The sequence below is a fragment of the Pristis pectinata genome, chromosome 4, assembly GCF_009764475.1.
Source record: "Pristis pectinata isolate sPriPec2 chromosome 4, sPriPec2.1.pri, whole genome shotgun sequence".
Taxonomy (NCBI): domain Eukaryota; kingdom Metazoa; phylum Chordata; class Chondrichthyes; order Rhinopristiformes; family Pristidae; genus Pristis; species Pristis pectinata.
The window spans coordinates 97,508,614-97,534,868 of NC_067408.1; the positions used below are offsets into that span (position 1 = coordinate 97,508,614).

Consider the following 26,255-nt stretch of genomic DNA (forward strand, 5'->3'; position numbering starts at 1 on the left):
ATTTAGGTTTCATTTTGAACGTCTTATTGATAGTGCTGTCAAGAGGCACTAATTAATAAACTGTTTGGACTTCACTGGTAGCATTTGGCTTTACATTTTTAGTCATGGTCAAAACATTGACCCAAGCATTTTATCAACTGTGGAGTCACAGTGCCCTGATACAACAGAAGTCAATAGACACCAAAGAGCAAACACTTCCCTAGTTGGAGTCATAACTCTCACAAAGGAGGTTGAATATTTCTGTCCCAGGGCATCATTACAGGACTTCCTCAGGGTCATGTCCCAGGTCCAACAGTCAACTGCTTCACCAATATGTTTCCTTCCATCATAAGTGGGGATGTTCAATGATGATTGCACAATGTTATGTTCCATTTGCAGCTCCACAGAAAATGAATCACTCTTTGCTTGCCTGAAGCAAAAGGCTGGGTAATCAGTGATGAGGTACTGCCTTCAACATGTAAATCAAAAGTGTGCTGGAATAATCTCCATTTGTATGGATGAGTACAGCTGCAACAACACCCAAAAAGTTAAACACAATCCAGGACAAAGCATCCTGCTTAAATGGCATTCCATCCACTGCCTAAAAATTCATTCCCTCCAACACCAGCATACTATGGTTACAATGAGTATTGTCTACAGCATGCACTGCAGTTGCTACCTGAGGCCACTCTTGATAGTATTTCCCAAACATGTGATCTTTAGCACCCAGGGTAAGGGCAGTAGGCACAAAGGAATGTATTGGCTGCAGATTGCCCTCCAAGTACCACACTGCCCTGACTTGGAAATGTATTGTCTTGACTTTATTGTTATGGTATCTAAATCCCAAAACTCCATCCTTAACAATGCAGGGAATATTTGCACCAGAAGGACCTCAGGAATTCACGAATGTGGCTCACCACTACCTTCTCTAGTACAATTAGAGGTGGGCAATAAATGCCAGCCTTTCCAGAGATACTCCTGTCTCATGAAATGAATACCACAAGTAGTGTAGCGGTTAGCACAATGCTATTACAGCGCCAGCGACCCAGGTTCAATTCCGGCCACTGTCTGTAAGGAGTTTATACATTCTCCCCATGTCTGTGTGGGTTTCCTCCAGGTTCTCTGGTTTCCTCCCACATTCCAAAGACATACGGGTGAGGAAGTTGTGGGCGTGGTATGTTGGTGCTGGAAGCGTGGTGACACTTGTGGCTGCCCCAGAACACTCTACACAAAAGATGTATTTCACTATGTGTTTTGATGTACATGTGACTGATAAAGATATCTTATCTTAAACTAATAAACTAAATAAACTATCACACTATTTTTTCTCTCAATCTTGCACTAGTGTGGTTTATTTTATTGTTTCTTTTGCACACATGTAAGTTATGTATAATTTAAGCTAATTTAAATTTATGTTAACTATGTTTATCCTCATCTTGTAACTTACTGTTCTGCTGCTGCAAAAAGCTAACTCTCATGGCATTTATACCCTGTGTGTATGCCTAAGAGAACAATAAACTTAAACTTAAAGCTGAACTTGAACTTAAATACTTAGGTACCTGAATTCAGAGAGGAACTTCATAGAGTTGGTGGAGAATTAAGAATCTTGTGAGAATGAGGAATTTAAAAGAAATTAGAAAAGTAATGGATTTCAAAAGTGGTGGTTATGGAGATAAGATATCTTTATTAGTTGCATGTACATCGAAACACACAGTGAGATGCATCTTTTGCGTAGTGTTCTGGGGGCAGCCCACAAGTGTCACCACGCTTCCAATGCCAACATACCAGCAGTCATTTTATTTTCCAGGATTCCCTAGATTTTAGAAAAGCCTCTTCAGAACACAGCAATATTACCCCACTATTCATGAAAAGAGCAAAGAGGGAAAACTAATCAGTGAACCCTGATGTCAATAGTACCAAAGAATCATCATTAGGGACATGATAAGAGGATACTTAAATCATATGATTGAGTAGAGTCTGCGTGGATTTATGACAGAAAATTATATTTATAATTCAAAGTATAGGTTTTTCAGCTTGTAACTGACAGGATAGATAATCATAAAATCATAGAACAGTACAGCACAATACGGGCCCTTCGGCCCACAATGTTGTGCCGAACTTTAAACCTCACCTGAGACTATCTAACCACTTCCTCCCACGTATCCCTCTATTTTAAATTCCTCCATATGCCTATCTAGCAATTTCTTGATTAAAACCAGCTTCAAACTGTAGGAGACTCATCTCCCTCTCTCCCTCACACAACCTGTCCACAATCGTAAATTTGCTGCACGTTTCTGCTGTTATCTAACGCTGGATGAGCAGGAATCTCCTACGATTTAACAAGTAGATCACTCAGTCCCTCGAGCCTGCTGCACCATTCAGTAAGGTCACAGCTGATCTGATTGTATAATGCTGAGTAAATTAATGTAGTGTATTTGCATTTTCAAAAAAACAGCCAATGTGCCATCTAAGGTTATGACACAAGGTAACATGAATATGGATTGAAAACTGTTACCAAATAGTAAATGGATGGAACAAAGAAGTTGTTTTCCATGGAATATTTTTGCTGATGATACAAAACTGGGTGAGAAAGTAAGCTGAAAGACAGATGCAGGGAGATATTGACACATTGTATGAGTGACCAAGAACGTGGCCAATAGAATTTAATATGGAAGAATGTGAAGTTTTTCACTTTGGAAGGAAAAAAATAGAAAAGTAGAATATTTTTAAATTGAGAAGCTAGGAAATGTTGGTGTTTAGAAAGACCCAATTGTCTTTGCACATGAATCACAAAATGTTAATCCACAGAAGATTCTTCCTTTATGGCCACAGTTTCCATCTATAGACATGGCATGTTATCTCTCCAAGAGTGCTGTGAGGAAACCAAATTGTATGTTAGTCTTTCTAATATAGGGATTAGTGTAGGAGAAAAGAAGTCCTGCTGCAATGTTTGTTGAGACTTTACAGTCTGTCTCTTAATCTAAGGAAGGTATACTTAGAGGGTGATGCAACAAAGATTCATCAGACTGATGGAAGTGATTATCCTGTGAGGGAACTGCTTGAACACATCTCTGTAACTTAGAGTCAGATGAGGTTTTCTCATTGAAATGCATAATTTTTTGAAAGGAGCTTGGGCTTGGCAGGTTAGACCCTGAGAGGGTGTTTCCCCAGAGGTATGTCCAGAGTCAGAGGTGATGGTCTTACATCTAAGGGGAAGATCATTGGTATGAGATGAAAATTTCTTCTTTCAAATGGTTTTTATTTATCCCAGAAGGTGGTGAATAATATTCAAGGAAATTTCATGCTAGGTTTTTGGATACTAAGGGAAATTGATATTTATATCATAAGGAATACAATGTCTAGTGGTTCTTCAGAAAACCTATTGGTGGGACTATGTACTACGAGCTTTAAAGTGTATTTGGGGTACTTCTTTGGACATAGTAAACATCATTGTTCTTAAATTTTAAAAATATACCATTTATCTATGACTTACCTAGGAAGTTGAGCCAATGTTGTCAACAATTTGTCTTGAGCAATCCTTGTTTTTTTAGAAAAGTTGTATGCTGTTCTGTTGATCCTAGAATGAGAAAGTGTCAGGAGCTTTTTATTGTGCCTCAGGAGAGAAGCAAGCTAAACATTTCAAGAAAAGAAGGTAAGGGATTATTTGGTACCCTAGATATTTGTTTGGAGCTTGTGCAGACAGGGAGGGAGTTGGATTCCCTCATGACTGTAGGGATTGAGTAAGACATTTGTTTCATTATTCAATATTCTAAAAACACAGTCAGCCTCAATTGCCTGTTGTGATGTATGTGGCATTCTGCTGGTTTCCAACTCCAGATGTAATATATTTGTATATAATGATCATTCTCCATTGGGGAGTTTGAATTTGAATTCCTCCCTTTCACTTTAGTTTGCCTTCTCTTTGTAGGTGAGCATTGGTCATCTTGGCTTCTTTGGAGAATGCAACTTGCAGATGAGGCACAGGAGGAAACTGGTTTACTTTTTAAATAATTCTATCCTTAGTTTTCCTGTAGGACTCTTATTAAGAAATGCCTTTAGAATGGACATAGGTAATTTCCAGCATTATGAGGCATTCATTCATTTGTTGATTTTTGGGTCCAGACACTGGGAGTATAGTCAATTTATTATTTTTTTAGAATTGAATAGGTTTTATTCTTTGAATTTGGTTTCACTTTGTTACTTCTTAAATACTTTTTGTATGCTTAGAGGATTCACTCTATGTTCTGCTCCTTTGCCACCTGTGACAGCAAACACAGGACCCTCTATTTATGGCTTCTTATGCATCCCTGATTTTTAATTACCATTGGCTGCTGTGCTTTCTGCTGCCTGGATTCTAATCTCTGGCACTCTCTACCTCTCTACTTCCCTCTTCTAGTTTAAATTGCTCTTTTACAACTACATCTCTCATCTGTGTCAAATTTTAATTGATAATTCCCTTGTGAAGTTTTCTTACATTTAAAGAAGTATATAAATACAAGTTGTTTTCATTTATTCATGTTACGGTGGAATGGGATTCAACTTGAAATCTTTTGACTTCATGACAATATCTTTATGTTAAAAATAAATAGCATGAGTATTTAAGATGTCTGGCAATTTAGAAATTCCATACAATTTTGTTCTTTTGTAGGTCTCTGTAAATCCTATTCTTTAAGTACAGTATGGTGGGGCTAATCTTTCTCTGCCCATTTCTTCTGGTGGTGCATTTAGTCTGGTCTCATGTCCAGCATTTTTCTTCATTCTTCAAACATTATTTCCCTCTCTAAATCTCTGCAGCACTTTTCTCCTTTCATGTTGCTCTTTAAAACCTACCCCTTTGAAATAGCCCCTTGAAGTTGCAAGCAATATCATATTGGCTTATTATTGTCACTTGTACCGAGGTACAGTGAAAAACTTGTCTTGCATACCGATCGTACAGGTCAATTCATTACACAGTGCAGTTACATTGAGTTAGTACAGAGTGCATGGAGGTAGTACAGGTAAAAATAACAGTACAGAGTAAAGTGTCACAGCTACAAAGGAAGTGCAGTGCAGGTAGACAATAAGTGCAAGGTCATAACAAGGTAGATTGTGAAGTCAGAGTCCATCTCATTGTATAAAGGAACCGTTCAATAGCCTTACCACAGTGGGATAGAAGCTGTCCTTGAGCCTGGTGGTATGTGCCCTCAGGTTCCTGTATCATTTGCCTGATGGGAGAGGAGAGAAGAGAGAATGTCCTGGGTAGGTGGGGTCTTTGATTATGCTGGCTGCTTCACCAAGGCAGCAAGAGGTAAAGACAGAGTCTAAGGAGGGGAGGCTGGTTTCCATGACGTGCTGGGCTGTGTCCACAACTCTCTGCAGTTTCTTGCGGTCCTGGGCAGAGCAGTTGCCATAGCAAGTTGTGATGCATCCAGATAGGATGCTTTCTGTGCTGCATCGATAAAAGTTGGTGAGTGTCAAAGGGGACATACCGAATTTCTTTAGCCTCCTGAGGAAGTAGAGGTGCTGGTGAGCTTTCTTGGCCGTGGCATCTATGTGATTTGACCAGGACAGGCTATTGGTGAAGTTCATTCCAAGGAACTTGAAGCTCTCAACCCTCTCGACCTCCGCACCGTTGATGCAGTCAGGTGCATGTACACCACCCCCTTTCCTGAAGTTAATGACCAGCTCTTTTGTTTTGTTGACATTGAGGGAAAGGTTGTTGTCATGACACCATGTCACTAAGCTCTCTATCTCCTTCCTGTACCCCGACTCATCATTATTTGGGATACGGCCTACTATGGTGGTATCACCTGCAAACTTGGAGATCTGATAAAGAGTTGATTCTTTCACGAATTGACCAACCTTTAGCCTTTGAGGGAGTTGACTGTTACCTACATTAATGTCCAGCTGTCTGGGTCTGTACTTGTCAGAATCCATTCTTCTTTATTCAATTGTAGCCAAAAAAATCTTGCGCAGTGGGTTCTCTTCTGGGGTTCCCCAAGAACTGGTCCACAGCTCTCTCCTACCTTCCTTCTGAATGCTGCCCCAACAACATGATCCAGAAACACAGTGTTAGTTTTCACGAGTTTGCTCAAATGCTTTACCACCCTAGCATCTCTCTCGACCTCTGAGCAGATTATCACACTACTTGCCTGACATCCAGGACTGAAACAGCAAAAATTTGCATCAGCTAACTATTGAACTTAAAAGCTATTCTCTTTTGTTCCATCTAAATAACCTAGACTCTCGTCGGCTTCTGAGACTATTAGCATGCTTCTCGTCATGCTTGACCTCGCATTGAGGTTATTACTACATATTTGAGCTATTACTAAGATTACCCATTTCCATTTCCATATCTTCTGTTAGTTTCAGCTCTGCCTCAGCTCATCTGCCAGAGTCCATTTTCATGAGCCTTTTATTATGTCCAGTGCACTCTTCGATAACTCCCTTGCACAGTGCACTTCATTCATCTGATATCATTCGAATAGTTGTCTGTGACTTAACACACACTTCCTGCAGGTATGCCAAGCCTTTAAGAACAAGAATTCCCCCTCTAACTTTCTCCACCACTTTCCCCCATTTAGGCCACTCTTTAAAACTACCTCTTTGACCAAGCTTTAGGTCATCTTCTTGAATACTATTTGGCTCAGTGTCAAATCTTGTTTTAATGAGATTCCTGTGAAGTGCCTGAGGATGCTTTACTATGTTAAAGGAGCAATGTATTGTAACTTCTTAGAATATTTTAATATTCAACATTCCAAGTTTTAAGTGATTAGGTGAAGTTTTTCTTCTGTATTGTATCATTATTTTTTTCTTGTTTCTAGTCTGGGGCAAAATTTAAAATTCCAAAGAAGAAAAAGATTTCTGAGGTGGACAATGTAGAGACACATTCTCCTCTATCCAGGCTTACTGATTCACGAATTGAAAACTTAAAAGCATCAAATGTGAGTTGAAGAGAAATTTCATTAGCAGTTAAAGTTCTTTGTCTTCTTTCTAACTCTCTCCATACTTCCTGAAACGCATTGGTACCTTAATCAAGTGACTTAATTTTTTTTGTTCTTTCACAGATTCTGGAGGTTGCTGTCAATATCAATATTAGCATTAATTGCCCCTCCTTAATTGATCTTGATGATGAAGATAATGTAGAAAAACAATTAAGATTTAATCATATTGTTTTAGGTCTGGAATCACTAGTTGCTGTGAACCACAGGATTTTTCTTTAAAGGACATTTAGAGCACCATTAGGTTTTTACAATAACCTGAGTTTTTGGTTAATAATACTGATAACAGCTTTAAACTGCAAGGCCCTAATCTGTTGTTTAATACCCAGGGCCTTTCCTGGCCTCAACTGTGAACTTGGTCATCAAATATATTTAAAGACTTCTTGAAGGCTGCATGGAGTTGGCTTTCCTCACTATTAGCTCTTCCACAAATCAGCCACATTGAGCAAAAAAAAACTGCACATCACTCAACCTTTCCCATTTTAAATGTGATGTCTTTGCAGGGGCTCCTCAGGTTACAAATGACCTGACTTATGGAAATCCAACTTTTTGCAAATTCTCCCATGCATTTTTAAAGTACTTTTCAAGATAGTAATAATAATAAAATATTTTGTGACATTCATTAATGACTGCATACAGTATATATATTCCATTAGTTTAAGTATGAGTGGTGATAGGGTGAATATTTGATGAAATGAAAGAATTGTAACAAGTGTATGTAGAGTGATAGGATATGGGTAGCTGTAGAAAACAGACGTTTCTGATTTATGGAGAACTCAGCTTACAGATAGTTCTTCGGAACAGAACCCTAATGCAACCCTGGGACTGCCTATGATTCCGATAATTAAAAACATTGGAAAGAAAGGCTGTCGGGTAGATTAGGGCTTATTGTAGTATTGCTTGGGGAGCTTACAACCATTTCCACTATGATTTAAGGTGGATGGTCAGGATTCCTTGGGACAATTACCATTTCTGTGGAGGTGTCATCTATTCCTCCTGGATCCTTTATCTTTTTGGGTAAATGCACCTTGTGCACTAATAATTGAATTCTGTTCAAGTGCTTTTCTGTGATCTACTTATCACTGTAATGTGGAGTATGGCTAAAGTTTGAGTTGTATGATATCATGCGTGATAGTATTATAATATACATTTTTTTACCTTGCTATATGTCATACTTGACAAATGCCAAAAGTGAGCCACTTTAAATAAAAGTAAAATGGGACTAGAAAATGTGGGATAATTTTCACCAGAAACTGTAAACAGGAAAGGGGATTTAAGCCATGGAGTCTTACAGTATAGAAACAAGTCCTTCAGCCCACCGTATTCATGCAAGCAATCAAGTACCCATCATTGCTAATTCCATTTTCTAGCGAGTGCCTTTTATGCCTTGATGATTCAGTGCTCATTAAAGTGTGGCAGAAGTTTCTGTCTCCATTACTCCCTCAGTGTTTAGATTTCAACCATCTACTGGATGAAATAGTTCTAACTCTGATCCTCTCTAAACCTCCTAAGCTTTATGTCTCTGGTTTATATACTTTTACCTTGGGTAAAAGTTTCTTATTATCTACAATATCTATGCTGCTCATAACTTTGTATACCTCAAACAGGTACCTGTTCAGCTTCTTCTACTTCCAGGGAATGAAAAAACAGCCTATCCTGTCTCTTCTCTTAACTGAAATGCTCCATCCCAGGGAACAATCTGGTGAATCTCCTCTGCAACATTTTCAGTGCAATCACATCCTTTCTATAGTTTAGTGACAAGAACAGCACACAATACTGTGGCCTAACCAATGTTTTATAAAGTCGTACCATGACCTCCCAGCTCTTATATTCTATGCCTGGATAATGAAGTCAACTATTCCTCATGCTCTCTTTACTACCTTATCTACTGGTGCAGCTGCCTTTATGAATCTTCTGTTCCTCAATATGCACTAGGTCCCTACCATTAATTGTGTGTATCCTAGCCTTATTAGTCCCCACAAAATGTATCAGCCTGCTCTTAATTAGGACCAAATTTCATCTGCCATTGCTGTTACCATCTTACCAACTGATCAATATCATCCTTTGCCTAGGACTACTCTCCTTACTGTCAGCAGCACCACCAATTTTCATAGCATCTGTGAACTTACTAATCATACCTCCTACATTCATATCCAAATTCTTGTATACAACAAACAGCAAGAATCCCAGAACCGATCCCTGGTCACGGGCTTCCAATCAGAAGAACAACCCTCCACGATTTTCCTCTCCCTATTGCCAAGCCAGTTTTGATTCCAGTTTGCCACCTTGTCCTGGATCTCATGGACTCTTACGTTTAGGACCAGTCTCCCATGTGGGACCTTGTCAAAGGCCTTACTGAAGTCCCACGTAGACCGCATCAGATACACTGCTCTCATTAATGCATCTTGTTATCCCTTTGGAAAAAAAAGATATTTTGGTAAAGGAATTAAAAGTACTAGGAACAACTTGATGGAGGCTTGATAAAATGTCTAAAGAGACTTTATGGCATATTGATAACTAGAGCTTCCACAGATACCTTCTGCTTGCAGCCAACTCTGTGAGGGTAACCAAGGCAACAACTACTTAGAGATGCTGTCCATTTCACAGTCATTGTTACCATCCTGTCGAACAATGATCTGGTGTTGGCTTCAATAAGTTGGAAATTAGACTGGTTAGTAGAATTTTCCTTTTTATTGAGAGGGAAATATCAAAAATTGTGTTCTGTTCCTCTGGATGATCAGTACTAAAGCTCAAAAAACTGAATGTTGGAAATCTCAAATCAGGCAATGTTGGAAGTGCTTAGTGGTGTGAGGGGATGGAAATAAGAGTTTGCGTTCTCTCTCCATATGTTTTGGCAGTAATACTTGACTAGATTAAACAATGTTCCTACTAAAGGTCTACGTATGTTATATTCTGTTATGTTTAATATTTTTGTACTTGTGCTTAAAGCAATCTGCATTTTTAAATCTACATCCTGTTGCCCTATTTAATTTTAAAATCCACAATCCTGCCCCTGAGAATACATCAGACAGTCACCTGTGGGGACCTCTTCTGCAAGTAACTTTGAAAAGGTTCATCCACAAATGTTCAACTTTAATTTTACAATAAAGTTTTTGAAACTTAATTTCATTTTTTTAAGTTGTTGGTTATTTTTGTGCAAATATAAAATATTGACATTCATTATTATCTCAGAAAAGGTTTTACTTAAATCACCCTTGAGTTGGGACAATAGAAAATCCACTTTTATTTCTCTTAATAGACTAAAAATGTACTTCACTGATTTTTTTTCCAGTTTTGTTTCACTGTTAATTTTGTTTGTAAGTACACCTACAGCAAAGCACAGACATTCTCTGTTGACTGTATTCTGGTCTCATTGGAAGGGAATTGAATGATGGTGCAACATAGAGGGTCTGTATTATACGTTAGCACTGCAAAATGTTGTTGGAACCAGCGGGAAGCAATTAATTCCAGTACAAATGACTCCAGTAACCTTTCATTTGAATATACTTCCACAGAAAAATGTATTCAAATCTTAAATTTTGATCTATTTCCAGAAATGTTGGCCATTATCTTATAATACTTTCAATAAAACAAGAAATCATCATTCGATTGCTTATAATCAAAGGAGGAGCTGCCCATCAAGACACAACTTTCCTGGATTTGGACAACTGAAGTAAGAATATAATTAATTATCCTTTTGTAAGTTTGCTTGTTTAGGTGATTCGTGCAATTGTTATTTTTGTGTAAAGTAGAAGTGGTATGGTTGAAATTAAGTTAATCTGTTTAAATAAAAGCAGCCAATAATTTTAATCAAAAATTGATAGACTGTGTTACTTAACTATTTGGTTAAGCTATTCAGTGCGAAATATGTGTTAAATTACAATGTCAACCAAAACACAAACAAATTTGACATATGCTTGGACTTACTCCAGAGTGAATGCTACTATTAACTTTGCTTGTGTTGGCAAACAATGACATTTGACCACTAAGTTAATTCTTTAATTTCAGGTTGTCTGTTGGATGGCGTTAAGATAACCCTTTGTTGTTTTAATTTACTTCTTTGCAGATGTTATGTGTCATTTTGATTGCTTTAGCTATTTAGCTTAATGTCATTTTTATCCTTCATTTATAGCCTTATAGCCTTTCCGTAGTCATTGCAATATTTGATACTCACCTTGGGTTGCATGGTTTTCTCCAACACTAAGCTTGGCATCAGAAGCAAAAGGGTAGTATAAATAAGAAAACACCTGTATCATCTCAAGCACAGTAATCCTCTTTAAAACATAATCTCACTGGGTTACTGTTGTGATACTTATGTTACCTCCATCCTTTGGTCTCGGTGATGCTGAATTATCAGCAGACCCATGCAAGCAATCAGGCCTGTTCAACCATTACTAGCATACATGATTCTGCCTCAGTAATGGCAAAGGAACGTAATCAGAAACACGTTCAACTTCTTAGTAATGCTTTTTTTGTGAAACATGAACTTGTATGCGAGATGTTCAATTTCTTATTTAAGCCTCCCTTTAGTAGAATGGAAAATTTGACAATGAAGACTTATATTTGTAAAAGTTTGAAAAATAATGTGATTTGGATGATGTCAGCATTTGACTGATTCTGGCATCAGGAGATGCAAGTAAAATTGAAGTAATAAGGAATCCTGAGTTATGGTGGGTAGGATGGGGGAGACCATCAATGGCTGGATCAAACCTAAAAGAATGGTTGTTGGAGGCCAATCATCTCAAGCCCAGGGCATTGTTGCCCAGGTCCAACAAGCTTCAGTTTCAGCTGCTTCATCATTACAAGGTTGGACATGGGGATAATGACTGCTATTTGGAACAGAATTTTCTACATTTGCAATCTAAAGAAGCTATCCTTGTCAGTATACAGCTAAACATGGACAGGATTTGGGCATGGCCTGGATGAGTTGTAAGAGGTATTTATGCCACACAAATGTCAGCCATTGGCCATCTCTGCCAAGTAAATCAAATCATCTTCCCATGATGTTCAATGGTGTTTGCCAGCCAAATTATCCAGAGTTAACATCTTTGAGTCACTATTAACTGGAAATTTAATCTGACCAGCCACTTCATCAATGTGGCTAAAGTAGTAGATCAGAGATTGGATTCTCTGTGTCTCTGGATTCAGCAATGCCTTTCCACCTTGCCTGGATGAATGGAACAACAACAATTGTCAGAAAGCTTCAACCATCCATGACAAACACCTGACACCCTATTCTCCACCTTAAGTATCCATTTTCTCCACCACTGCAGCTCCAGTGAGCAAATCTTCTCCTCTCGCAATGCAGCTGATCAAGAAAGTGCCTCAGTAGCATCTTCTAAAGCGCAATTAGAGCTGACCACAAATGCTGGCCTTTCTTGTGATGCTCATGTCCTGTCTGTGAACTAAAATAAACTGGAATAGATGTTCCATAATACATTGAAAGCATTAAACACAACCAAAAGACAAGCAGAGAATTGGGCTGAATTGTACCAAAACTAATAATTGCAGCTACATGAAAAATCATATTCTTTCTTTTAATGTATTCTGACCTTTTAATTTCCCTGTCCATCTTCATATTACTTTGGCAGTACTTTCACTAATACATTTTCTAAAAAAATGTTTGTTACACTTCTTACAACAGGGAACCCAGAATTATACTCAAAGATGTGCTGATGACAGATTCAGGAAGACAACATTTGCTACACCCAAAAAAAGGAGACTGTAGCAATGTCGAAAATACTGACACTTCACATGCAAAGCATCACACATCAGCAACCAGTGAGCTAACAGATAATTGTCACGAGGAAATCAAAACATCTCACCACGATAGTCAATCCAACATTTTATCCAGCAGGTGGGTTCATGAGCTATGCTTCTACCAGCTGCAAAGTGCACAAATGCAATGCATCAGTTTTGTTTCTTTGTGAAATCTGCAAAGACTTATGCATCATTGTCAGCCATTCGTGGGATAATTGTTTGCACAATATATGAATTGTATTCCTTTTCTTCTATCTTTAAATGTCCGTTGTTCTGACAGTGCACTAGAGATTTACACCTTCCAAAGTAACCTTATCATTGTCATTATTATAACAACTCAGGATCCGTGCTTTTGGTTAGCTTCCCACCCCCCCCCCCCCCCCCCCCCACTGCCCCTTCATCTTTATGGTCAAAATGGATCTTTACTGCTGTTCTGCAAGTTGGAAGCATTCTATTTTATACCACTTTTGGAATTAGACGATTTTGCCTTGTCTTAATCTGATAATCTTTCAACGTGTATTGTTCACTGGATTATTTTTTATCCTGTGATAAATCCTGCTACAGACTACAAATTCTCCATACCTATTGCTGATATAGATGATGATGTGCTTTTTTCTAACCAATGGATCTTCTTCTGTTGGAGCCTTTTTTTTATGTACTTAGCATATTTGCTTTTTTTTATTTCAAGTAATATCCATAAAATCATCCATTTTATGTCCATTTTTTGGTTGTTTACCATGTCAGCATTTAACATGGGGGGGTGGGGGGAAACGATTTTATAATCCAGATGAATACTTTGATGCTGTAGTTACAGGCTGTAACCACTAGATGGTGAGGCTGCACTCTATCTTGTCTCCTTCGATACTGGAAATGCCATTCAAAATTTTCTGATGTTTATACCAGCATTCCAAATGAAAAGAAGTCCTCCATCACAAGAGGATCAACTGGTTTTAATATTAGTTATGTCACTCATATGAGGCTAAAGACTTGGGTTCTTCATTTAATCACTAAGTATTACTTCTGTCATAAAATCACACAAGAAAAACATGAAAAGGAAACTTCAGGTTCTCGAGGTGTGGGTACATATATTTGAAAATGCTACAGTGCCATGCATACTTCACTTTGTCTTCCTCTGGAGTTCTCCATGGCACCTTGGCAAGCTGCCTGCTGACAGATGAATTTGATGGTTGCTGCCCTGATTAATGGTTTGAAATGTGTTCTTGAATAATTAATGATGCAGTTATGAAACAGTTTTGAAGATTGCTGGCATGACCTCAAAGTGAGAACTGTTTACATAACACCAGATTTGACTGAAAGCCTCCATTTCTGATTGTGCACTCGCTGCTAGTTCGAGGGTACCTTTGATTTCAGACTGTAATATCAATGATCCACAATTTTTGAAAAAAAATCCACATTGTTTTTTAATTGTAATCTAAGTTTTTCCTGGATTTGGCTGGAAATTATTACTTTTTCCAGAGATATCTGAATTTTTTTCATTTTACAAGCTCTACATAAATTTCTAATGTGCTTGGACACAAAGATTTATGAAACCTCTTCTTTAGTAGCCAAACTAATAATGTTATTAGTTTGGCTACTAAAGAATAAGGAAGACTCATTTATTTGGTAGTAGGCTGAAAGTTGTTATATCCTTGACTACTTTGCAGCAGCCACGTATAACACCCTGTTTAGAAAAACATTATTGTCTAGACATTACAAAAGCTATTTTATACTTTTTTGACACTACCCTTAAGTCGTGTACAATTTAAATTTATTTCAATTTCATTGACTTCTGTGGCATGGACACCAAGTATGATTGATGTAAAATTTTGAGGAACGAGAATTATCTTAACAATCTGTCTATAAATATTGACTAGTGTATTAAGGTGCCTTATAAACCTGCCTGTTTTTATCTGGATCAAATGAAAATTGATTTTATTTTGTAACTTTTTCCTAAACGATTTCTTCACTTAACATATTCCATACTGGTTTAATTTGTATGATCACTTGAATCCTACCGTGGCCCTACAATTCTCTAACAACACTGCATTCTCCCAAATTTAGACATCTGCTATAATATCCCCAGGCTCTAGGGTTGTCAACTGTTTGCCCTGTGCAGCAGATTTTTCTTTATAGAAAAAAATCCCATTGAAAGATTTATAGATAATTCATGCAAATGGAGATAACCCTTTATGGATTTGCAATTAATACATTCATACCTTGGTCATTTCAGTCATATATAAAACAGTCTTTTCTATTAACACACCGAGTATGCCGTGTTTTTTTACACATTGCATGCAAAGGCAATTAGATGGGTATGGAAAGTCATGCTTCGTTTGATTGCACCCTACACACCTACTCTTTGCTGTTTGGTAGTAGACAATTTTCAGTTGAGGATAGTTTTTTCTGCTGATAGTCTAACAGGATTTTGCAAGAAGAGCATCATTCACATAGCTGATGATATTTTAGCAGCAATTGATACCTGCCTTGGTATGCATTCCAGTAAACTACCCAGGAGCATAGAGTTTTGTGTTTTTGAGCTGTTCGGGATGAAATGGAAAAAGATACCAAAACATCTGTCCACATCTTTTGTACAGCAGTGCATTCCAGCAGCCCAGTTTGACTTCTGCACTTGATAATCAAAATGCAATATCTCAAAAATATTTTCACATTCTTGTCTTTTCCTGTTCCTTTTTAGTGAATTAAATATTCCAAACCCAATTTAACAATTTTTGTTTGGCTCCACTTTCTTGGGATACTACATCTATTGTATTAAAAATGATTCTCTACTGAATCCATACAATCATTACAGATGTAAATTTTAAAATACTTCAGGGTATGTATAGAATAAATAACATGAAATATGATCTGTAACTCACTAAGTTACACCGTTGGGTTCTGATTATACAATGTAGATGCAGTCAATACATAGATGAAGGACTATTGTAATATTTATTTCTGATTGTTCCTCAGAATGTTAGTAAGAATCTATATTGGAATTGTATTGCTGACTTGATTAACATGCTTTCCTATTTTAGGTTTTGCAGTCTATGTTGGTAATATAATGGGAGGAGTAGATAGAAGAAGCTTTTATTTTCATGTATACCTAAAGAATTTTTTGTTAATAAAAGAAATTTATTAATCCATGGTTGAGAATCAGTAACACAGCATTGTGCTCCCAGACTCAAAAATGAAATTTAAAAAGTAATTGACAGTATAATGAGAGAGAAGTTTAGTTTTAAAGCTTGTTAATACCATTTTCATGATGTGAATTAGTCATGTCAACAAAGTTGTGAGAAGTCAGGATAGTTTTCTGCAGGATAGATTGTGGATTTTGGATTTTTATCTCCATATTACATTGGTAGTGGATCTCTGCTTGGCTAGCAAAAAATTTAAGTGTAAATAAATGAAGCTAGATAGTACTATTGATCTGTTTATCCGTTCTAATATATTTTTAATTAACCTTTTTTCATCATTTACCTCAATTTAAAGGTTTTTAAATGCACTGGAACGTCAGAGATATTTACAACCTATAAAATATCCCACAAATTTTGATGTAATCTACCAGCTTAGCCTCTTGTGGAAGTGTGTCTTTACATTCTAGGGTCAGGCCTCAGCACTATGCCTTCTAAGCCTATTTGGTGCTAAGTGCAGCGGATCGGCGAGTTCAGCTCTCTATATCCAAGCAGGAGGGGGATCCCGGGTGGCAGACCTGATTCAGCACAAGTTACTAACTATTGTGGACCCTTCCTAAATGTATTAGAAAAGATAAATAAATCAATAGTACTATCTAGCTTCATTTATTTTCACTTAAATTTTTTGGTAGCCAAGCAGAGATCCACTACCAATGCAATATGTTTTCTAAAACAAAATAAGTTCATTGTAAGTGTAAAAGCAAACCCATTTCTCTTTCTAAAATCTACTCTACTTCAAACTTGTACCTTAGTTTTCCTATTAATTTTTTTCCTTTCATCTCTAGTGAGAGCTAATTTAAAGGTACCCCCAACATCTAATTATTTTAGCTGGTCTATTTTGTTAGTTGAATAACACTTCTTATTGATATCCAGGTTTTCCTAAAGATTTCCTCTGGCACTTCCCTCTCACAATTTCATTGTACTTGCATTTAGTCATGTTGAACATTTTGTATATTTTAAAGTAGTTCTCGTTTGGTATGTATTCTTTACTAATATTGCTTCTCCTCTCAGGTGTCCTGTGTTGCTAAAATATTATACAGGCGACCCATGTGTACAGCCATTCCGGTAATGGAAATTTGCCCTTACAGAATTCATAAATCACTACCCAAAAGTTTGAGACACGAAATAAATTCACTGTTATGGAATTTATGTGAGGAAAAAGTAAATAAATAAACAGACATGAAATATGTTGTTTTCAACCAGCGTTTCTTGACACACACGTAGATGATGCGGCATTGTGTTACAGAAAGTCACAATACGGTTCATTTTCTAGCACACGCAATCCCCCTGTAATGCAGGGGTCGCCTGTACAGATCTCCCCCAGTTAATAAAGGAGTTAGATTCCTAAAGAACCATTTGTCATGTGAAAATTCATAGAGTTGGAAGTACAGTGAAAATTCATAAGAGTTGGGTGGTGAATAAAAGTCAGAAACTAATCAATCTTCTCCCAGTGTGGATGCAGTAAATCAAAAGCAAACCATGCTTGTTTTGACAAGCTGAAACATCCAGGTTGAAACTTGCAAATCATTCATTCAGTGGCCAAAGTTGCCAAATAGAAGAGGGCAGGTGTTCAAGAGTTTTTACCGTTTTAACTAGCTTACTTATTTCACAGGCTCCTTCCCATTAACCCTATGAAAAAGACTGTTAAACATTATTGGTTTTCACGGACCTATGTTTGAAAGATCCGTGTCCCAATATGTTCCCTGCCACTTGTTGTAGCAAGCAAAACCTTCGTTAAGCAGCAAATTAAATAAAGCCATTCATTATAGCAAAGATTAGTTAAGTGAATGTTTGCAAACTGGGAGGGACCTGTAGTGCTGTGTGTTTAACCACAGTCTTTTCCAGTTTGCAACCAAGTTTCTGATTACACTATTAAATGTAAATTATTAAAGTATTTTCATTTTAATTCCCACATTCTGTATACCAGATGGAGTGTATTCCTCGGCGTAGGTTTATTTTTTTTCTTGTAATTAATGTGACTCTCTTCCCTTGATTATTATTTTCTCCCCCAGCCAAACCCTTATTAATATTTTAAACTGCCTTATGTAAACTTTTATAGAAATTTAAGAAACGTTACAAAAGAATACATGGTAAGACGTGGTACTGTGTTTCCTGAACATATTTCATAGGCCAGTTAATGGCTCACTATAATTTGCAAGTTATTTCACTAAAATGGCATTTTAACAATTTTGTATTTTTCTGCAGATTGGGTGATTGAATAAAACCTTCAGGATAGTCCAACAGTACTAGAACCTAGAGTCTGCAGTTAGGTGATAATTGAAAAGTTATCACTATTATTGCAGGGTTTGCATTATGTAGCAACGTTGATGTTTTTGTTCAATATTACTAATTGCATTGAGTTTGATCATTTTCAGTGGGATGCAGCCAGAGAGGAAATCAGAATGTCGTATCCGAAAGCAGAATGAAAATTCAACCAGATCAAAGGAAGATGATACTTCATCATTAAGAAATTCAGAAAAAGAAGTCAAAGGTGTGCAGAATTATCTAGTGTGTTAATGCGCTAATTGCAAAGTGTATGTTATATTCATATTAACTATTATAACAGAAATGTTACAGACAACATAATCTGCTATTTCACCCATAATGCTAAAACTTTGAACACTAACTTGTCTCCACTTATGATCTGAAGAACTTCAACATTTTGATCTGTGAGTTATCTTCTTTTAGATCCCATAACTTACTAGTTCTGACTTCATGATTGGTTAGGTCAAAGCCAGTTTAGGTCAAATATATTTGCCAATGTAGTTGAACAACTTCTAAGTCTTAATTTACAGAGTTGCAGTCTGTGCCACCTCACATCACTTGTAAACAAATTTCAGTGTTTCCTTTCGTGGTTAGAAGAGCATGAGATTGAATGGCCTGTTTGACTGCTTTTCTATTGTTTTGTTTTCCACTCTTTGAATCCAAAAACTATTGCTGGGATACAGTTGTATGTGCTTCAGTCAGGCCTCAGTCAATTGTTAATTTTGTACCTGTTAGCTCTTGTATCAGCAGTCTATACAATCAAAGTGTAGCTGAGCCTTAATCCCATCGTTGCCTAATTTCACCTGTGTATTTGCTGCCAAGTATTTTGCAGACTGCACTCATATCCCATAATAGTTGCCCTTTTTGCCTCCCTTCCCTATCTGTATTAATGAATTTAGTTGGAATAACCTACTGTAACCTGTTTAAAGAAAATGGTAAAGAGCAAGAATGGAATTTGAATGATTCTCGGTCTTTATGACATGTGCCATAACAGCTCATTGTGGGATGTTCCTAACTGAAATTATCTTTGAATAAAACATTTATCACGTTCTTCCTTAATTCTACTTAGGTTTCAGTCATCTGCTCATCACTCATACACTCCTCCCATGGCTATTCCCCCTCCCTCCCCATTGTTGTTCCCATCTGCCCACCAACCGTCCTTTATTTGGTGCCATTCTTCACCTTCCTTTCTTATCAGACTCCATAATCTGCAGCCCTTTGTTGTCTCCATTTATCACCTCCTAGCCTCTGTCACCATCTCCACCCTTCCCTCCTCCACCTGACTCCACCTGCCGAACAGATCCTCCTCACTTGAATCCATTTATTGCTTGCCGGCTCTAGCTCTACCGCTCCCCGTCAACTCTTTATACTGGCTATCTCCCCTCTACTCTTTCAGTCTCGACCCGAAACGTCAACTGTCTGTTTCCCCCCCTGCAGATGCTGCCTGACTTGCTGAGTTCCTCCAGCAGTTCATTTTTTTGCTCCAGAGTTGTTTGCACTCCTGTGTACAAGTTTGGAGAATAGCACATTTAGGCTGTTTTCCCAAGACTTTGTCCATAATGCAAAAAGACTCTTTTGGCACCAACAGATTTAGAATTGAAGATTTGCTTTGAGTACTCATTTCTGAACGCAGTACATGTAAGACTGAGATCCAAAATTATCTGTAATATTATGGAGCCCAGATGTGTAATGGGCTTTCAACTGTGTCTTATCCCAGGTTTATTCTACACCACTGGTGGAACGTCTTATTTCTAAAGTTAACTGCCTTTGTGACTTCTTTAAAATACCTACAGTATCTTGATTGATTTTTGGCTATTTTTCACCATGTTCTCAAGAGCTTGGTAAAGTCTGGTACAGCATTCTACTTTTAGATGTTTAAAACCATCAGAAAAAAGAAAATACATTTTGTTATTTTCTAAATTAATTTCAAACACAAATCCCAGAGGTTTGCAAAACTTTGATGCCAGCACTTTGTTCTAAATAGTGTTACTCCACTTTCAGTAAGTTGGTTCCTATCAATGTTGAAGTTTTCACTAGAAAGGTTTCTAATCATTATTCACAGAGTTCTCCAATTCCAGCTTCAGCTCCAGCTCCAGCTCCAGAGTAGCCAACCCTGCCCTGCAATGCTTCTGCAAATACCTCAGCAAAAACATGGTGTCCATAATCTCCCATGTGTTGTCTTCTCCACTACCAATGCAGCAACCCTTTTAATGCTTTCATCTTGACAATCCCTCTATACTGGAAAACTTTGGCACATGCAGATATTGTCTCATGAGGGTTTTTTTTAATGAACACAGTTGGTAAGAAGCTGGGAATGACTTACCACAATAAGAGATTTACACATTGCATTTCACAATCCCAGAAGCTATACAGCTGGTGATGTATTTTTGAAATGTGTAGGAAACCTGGCAGCAAATTTGCCACAAGATCCCACAAGCAGCATAGTGGTATTGACCAGGATTTGTATTTTACTTGATTTTTTAAATTAGAGATAGAATTCAGAATGCTGATAGAATTAATGCAGCTAACTTATTTCAGCATTTGACTTGAATGACTAAAATTTAGTACAATGAAGTTATGTGAAAATGACATATCAAAGAAATGAAGTGATATTTTTTCTTGCTCTAGGCATTTGTAAACTAAAACAGACAGAAAAAAGAGACCAGCTTTGTGAACGTATAAAAATAAATGAAAGCCAGTGCAAAATAGACCTTCATAAAGACACTTTGACAGATTCACCTCTTCCAAGCCCCAAGAAAAAAAGATTGTGCGCTGAACTTCAGGATCATCCTATCAGAAGAGAGATTAATAGAGCTGCATGTTCACAGGTTGGACATATATTTTTAGCTGTCATTTATGAGGCTTTTATTTCAAAATTATATAGAACTATGCAGTTTTAACTGAATAATTTACTCAAGAGTAACTTGCATTTCAGGTAATTTACTTTGGTTTATTTCACTTTTTCAACAAAAGCAACTTGAATATATATGTCATCTTTAACTAACAAAGCATCCAAAGCCCTTCATATTTGAGAGCCTGACCTGAGTAAGGGAATTGTGGAAAATGGATAAAGTTATGGTCACTAGGACAGAATTAAAGGAAATTCCAAAATTTTGGAGTGGAGCAGCTGAAGCTTCTACCTGGTAATATTGAAGCTCTTTGATGGGGGAACTGGCGAATGGAAACCAGTGATGTAGGAAGGAAGACAGTAGGGTGGAGGGGATTTCAAAGAAAAAAATACTGCAAATTGTTGCAGTACAAGGACAGGTCACCAAACATAGGAGTTCTATGTGTGGTAGGATCTGGGCAGCTGACTTCTGGGGGTTTTTCATGAGTGATGTTTAACATGTCAGTGAGCAGCAAACTGGGAAAAGAGCTCTTTAGGTAATGTCCTAGACCAAGGTCTCAGCATTAATGTGGGAGAAGTGATAGATTAATGAAGATGTAAGTGGTTAGATTTGGTGATGTATCTGAATGCATTTGGATTTGGTGAAACTTCACCCAGAGTTTAGTGCTACTGTGCGTTCCAAACAGGTCAAGCAGAAGGAACGTCAGAACTCATGATTGCTACTTCGAAGTAGGTGATCCTATAATTGTGTGAGACATCACACAAGGAATCTGGTTATTAGGATGTTTCATTGATTACATGGAACCAGTTTTATTAGTGGTTTTTCCGGTTAATTGTATCAACTAGACCATTTTGGACACCATAAATTGCACGAATCAGCTCAACCAAATGAGTATTTTACTGGAACTGGAAATATCCGAGCCTCCTGAAATTGGGGTAGTAAAGGAGTGAAAATGATATCAGTTTTACTGCACTCCCAGGTTTGGGAGTGATTGGATAAACATGGTTTCATAGATTTATTAAATATTTAATGTATGAATAATGTACAGTTTAGATCGGCAAAAGGTTAGGATTATTTTAGTTCAAGCTAAAAATATCTTTATTTTTCCAGAAGGAAAATGAGGATTTGCTGAAGAAGCTGCTTGTTTGTCTAACATGCAAAGAGCAGACTGAAAATTGTCATTGCTTTAGCAATAATGCAGAAGGAAAGGATCCACTCATGGAGATTACCAAAACTGAATCTGGTCTACAGCAACAACCACTTTCTCCACTGAATATGAAGCAACAAAGCCCCAATCACAAGGACCAAGAGTCTGTCAATAATAACCATTCAACCCCTGATGATGATAGTAATTGGAGGGAATCCCTGTGTACTCCAGTACCAAATGGACAGAAAACCAGTGCATTGTTTCTAAGTTTACCTACATTGAATCCCCAGATTAAGCCCTTAAAACCAGCTGTAGTTTCAAGTGAGCCAAGTGAGTATTATTTCATGGTGTTTGATGCCTCAAAAGTCTCTTTTAACAAAAATAACCTTGTTAAATTCTTACTGAGTTGTTTTAAGACTGACAATGTTGGTAACAAGACGTTAAGGAAATGTCACGTCTTTGGTCTATTGATGTTTTGAAAGGTTCTTTTATTGCAGTAAACAATATGCACTGCATTTGGCTGGATTTTGCTTGTACTGCCTGTGGTTCTGAACAGAGCTGCAACTATTCACATATTTAAATTTCAGTAAGTCCTGTACTTTTGTGTTTGTAATAGTGAATACTGTATCTGTTGATAAGAATCCAGAAGTAGATCTCAAACTTGCTGAGATTCCCCAACTGGGAAACCTGAGTTTGGATCCTGCACCAGTTTAACCTGGCACAGGATCCACAACTCATGGATTTCAGTGGGAAAGGTAGGGTTGTGGAGAAGAAAGCAAAGCTTTTTAAGAATTATAGACTTTTATAGTGTTTTTACTTTAAAAAAAATACTTCAAATGTTTCATTTTAATAGGTTTTAAATGTGTCTGAAAGTTGGAGACTTTCAGAAGTATTTAAAACTCCCATAGGTTTTATTGTGCAGACTTTGCACTCGCCTTAGAATCACACTACTGAAAGATATACCTAACATTAGTCAAACACTTTATTGCCAAGACAGCATATAATTACAAGGTGATCAGCCAGGGTTGTAGTTTCCCTTTATTTTTTGTGTCCCAGACCCAATCTCTCCTTGAGAGTGTCGGTTCTGGGGTCTCTCTGCGATCCCAGGTTTCCTTGTTGTTAAATCCTGACCCATCTCCTCCACCAGTAAGATGGTTCTACATCAATAATTCAGTCTGTCTGACACATTTTGTTCATCTTCATCCTATTGCAGCTGACTTATTGTCTGCCATAGGTTTTCATTCATTTTCCACTTCATCAATTATGTAACACCCTAGTTAATGGTTCTGAGCTAATTGGGTACAGAGAAACACTAATTGTGCTTAATAGTTCATACAAGGACTTCATTCTGCTTGTGAGTCTCATGATAAGTCCTATTTAGCAAGAGTGAAAAAGAATATAAATATATGAATATTGAATTTAAACCCAGCAGAGACCAGTTGATATAATTTGTTGCTGAAGTACGTTAACATATTTAAACATGTCCATGGTTCTCCCATATGTGGCAGCTAGTAGAGATGAATTAGCTTTTTGCTATGTACAGTATTTTGGGGATCATACAATAGAAATTTGATACTAAATATTGTGTGAGATTTCCTCTCAGAAGTAAGGTCAAATGCAGGAATTCAATGCTAGTTAACCTAGTGTGGATTTTAAGTCTGCTGATAGGATTCTAATGAGATCTCTTCTCCAATCTACCCACCCAAGAAATAGGAAAGCCATTGAGGTGTGCTCTGCTCTCATTGAAAACTCTTTGTATTTAATCAACTCATCACCAATCCATATTGACCTATAATTGGATAAAATGTTAGTCCCCCTCTAAAATATCAGAATAACTCAATCTGATTGTGTTTTTTGACATTGTATCTCAGTTGTGCTTTCCAGTGATGATGAAGATACAGATAAAATGCAATCTGGTCTTCAGTACACCACATTAACTCCAGAGATTAAACGTTTACGTCTGGGGAGTAAGCCACTGTCAACTGACAACTTCAAAAAAGAAGCTGAGACTCATTCAGCAAAATGGAAGCCAGAGAACGTAAAGCCATATACAACAGAACAGGTAATTTTTATCAGAATTTGTCCAGAAATTCTTTGACTTCTTTTGAGAGTCATTTTGATGGTTCCAATATTGTTGCAGAAAATGCCTTTGTTACTGACTTGTTATAATTTGCGAAGTACAAGGAATAATATATTCTCACTTTCACCAGGCATTAACTATGGTGCTCTGTTATGGATCTTGTTTTTGATAATATTTTTAAATTAATGCTGCAAAACCTGCTCAAGGGTTCACACACTCATTCACAGTTAATTACTTTTAAATACTGTTCTCAATTATAGAGCTGTGTATGTACATTTAAGCAATATAAGCATTACGTTCTGAATTTTTAAAAGTTTGTAAGTACTATAGGAGTGGGTTCATTAAAGGTTCACGTCTGATATCTTCAGCTTCCTCACTGCAGTAAATTTAAAATTGCTGGTTCAGAACAAGTTTTGTTTCTTGATAGTTCATTTTTCCTTTCTTGATATATATCTTTGATCCTTCCGAACAGACTTAAAAGGTAAAACACTCAGCAGGTCAGGCTGCATCTGTGGGGGGGATAAAAAGCAGAGCTAACATTTCTGGTCAAAGACCTTTAATCAGAACTGGGAAGGAGACAAAAGAAGCTTATTAAGCTACAGGGAAGATGGAGGAGCGGGGATGTCTCTGATGAAGCAAAATCGGAGTGACCATGGGGATAAGCTGTAAACAAGATTTTAAAAGGCAATTTGATTCTTACCTTTGGCAGACTTCTTTGATTAATGTTGACTGGAACTGATCTGTGCCTACATCACTGCATGCACTAAGCATTTCTAACCAGAGTGAGTTGGGGTTCTATTTATGTAATTCATATTAAATAAAATTAAAGAGGACATAACACCCCTAGCAGGAAGATGCTTCGAACACCATCTTTCAACAGATGCTTTCAAAATTGGTCTCAGCCATCACCAAAATGAACAGGGTTTTAACAGCCTATTTGGAAATTATTGCCATTCTGTTAATCCCTAGCAGAGTCAGCAAAAATTAGCAATTTGAATAGTGTAAAAACAAATTATGTTGCTTCTTTAACATAGAAAACAAGCTGAAATACAAATCTTGCATATCTCTAAAATTGGCGATTTATGTTCAGGATACAGGTGAAATGAATGAGCAGAATAAGTTATCTGATGCAGTGCAAAGTATGGATGATTCTTTGGAAACTAGCACGATGGCAAAACCAACACTGGATCTCATCTTTGCGGCCCTACACATGGGAGAAATTGAAGGAAATGAACAAGGTTCTGTCATGGTATGTGGTTTTATGTAGATGTTTTAATTGTCTTATCCAAAGTTGGAGAGAGAGAAATAAGCATATTTCTCAAAGGCAATGCATTGTCAGTAGCATTTTGGATGGCAAACCATATTTTGCAGAGCCACTTAAAATTATTGATGTTATGCTTTGAGTCACTAATGGAGATCCACAGTGAGAAAACTGCAGTGAATTAAATCTTCAAGTATGTTGGATTAGAATTTGGACAGTGCCTACAAAAGCACATGAAACATGCTGCATTGTATATTTATAAACATTTTGGTTATGGGTCTACTGCTTAGAAATTCAATGGCTGAAAGCTTAGCTGACACACACCAGTGTAGAGTATGCAAAGGAAATAGACTAAACCAAGATGGGACGTTGCAGAGGACAGAGTAAAAAGGAGAGGTTTGGAGATTGTCTGGTAGGTAATGGGTTTGGGACAAGGGTTGCATGAGCGATGATGGTGTGTGATCTTTGTTGGGGAGTAGTGATCATTAGCTCAGGTTGTACGTTTGTGGAGTGGAGTTCATTATTCATTGGTGGTGAGTGAGGATTGTTAATAGGAGTTATCAATGTGGTTGTTGGTCAGTGCTTGAAATCATTAGTTAGTGGGTCATTAATAGTGAGCCTGAGGAGGAACTACGTAAGTGATTGACTTAAACAGGACCTATCTGAGTTAGGTTCTTAGTATGGCAACAACTCATAGAGGTACCTTTTAAATTGCTTAGAAACAGGCTTCAAGAATGCTGTTT

General features: G+C 37.3%; 1 protein-coding gene across 5 annotated transcripts in view; it reads left to right on the forward strand.

The window, feature by feature from the left end:
- Positions 1-26,255, forward strand: part of LOC127569879 (sentrin-specific protease 7-like) — a 78,185-nt gene that overhangs the window by 21,195 nt on the left and 30,735 nt on the right. For 2 of the 5 annotated variants that reach the window (XM_052014873.1, XM_052014874.1), the window contains exons 4-11: positions 6,783-6,902; positions 10,514-10,632; positions 12,604-12,816; positions 18,286-18,401; positions 20,804-21,003; positions 22,135-22,501; positions 24,043-24,233; positions 25,342-25,500. In XM_052014873.1, coding sequence (XP_051870833.1) covers positions 6,783-6,902; positions 10,514-10,632; positions 12,604-12,816; positions 18,286-18,401; positions 20,804-21,003; positions 22,135-22,501; positions 24,043-24,233; positions 25,342-25,500 — 1,485 coding nt within the window. The remainder of the gene's footprint in view (positions 1-6,782; positions 6,903-10,513; positions 10,633-12,603; positions 12,817-18,285; positions 18,402-20,803; positions 21,004-22,134; positions 22,502-24,042; positions 24,234-25,341; positions 25,501-26,255) is intronic. The other 3 variants (XM_052014876.1, XM_052014877.1, XM_052014875.1) reach the window with 2 other exon arrangements.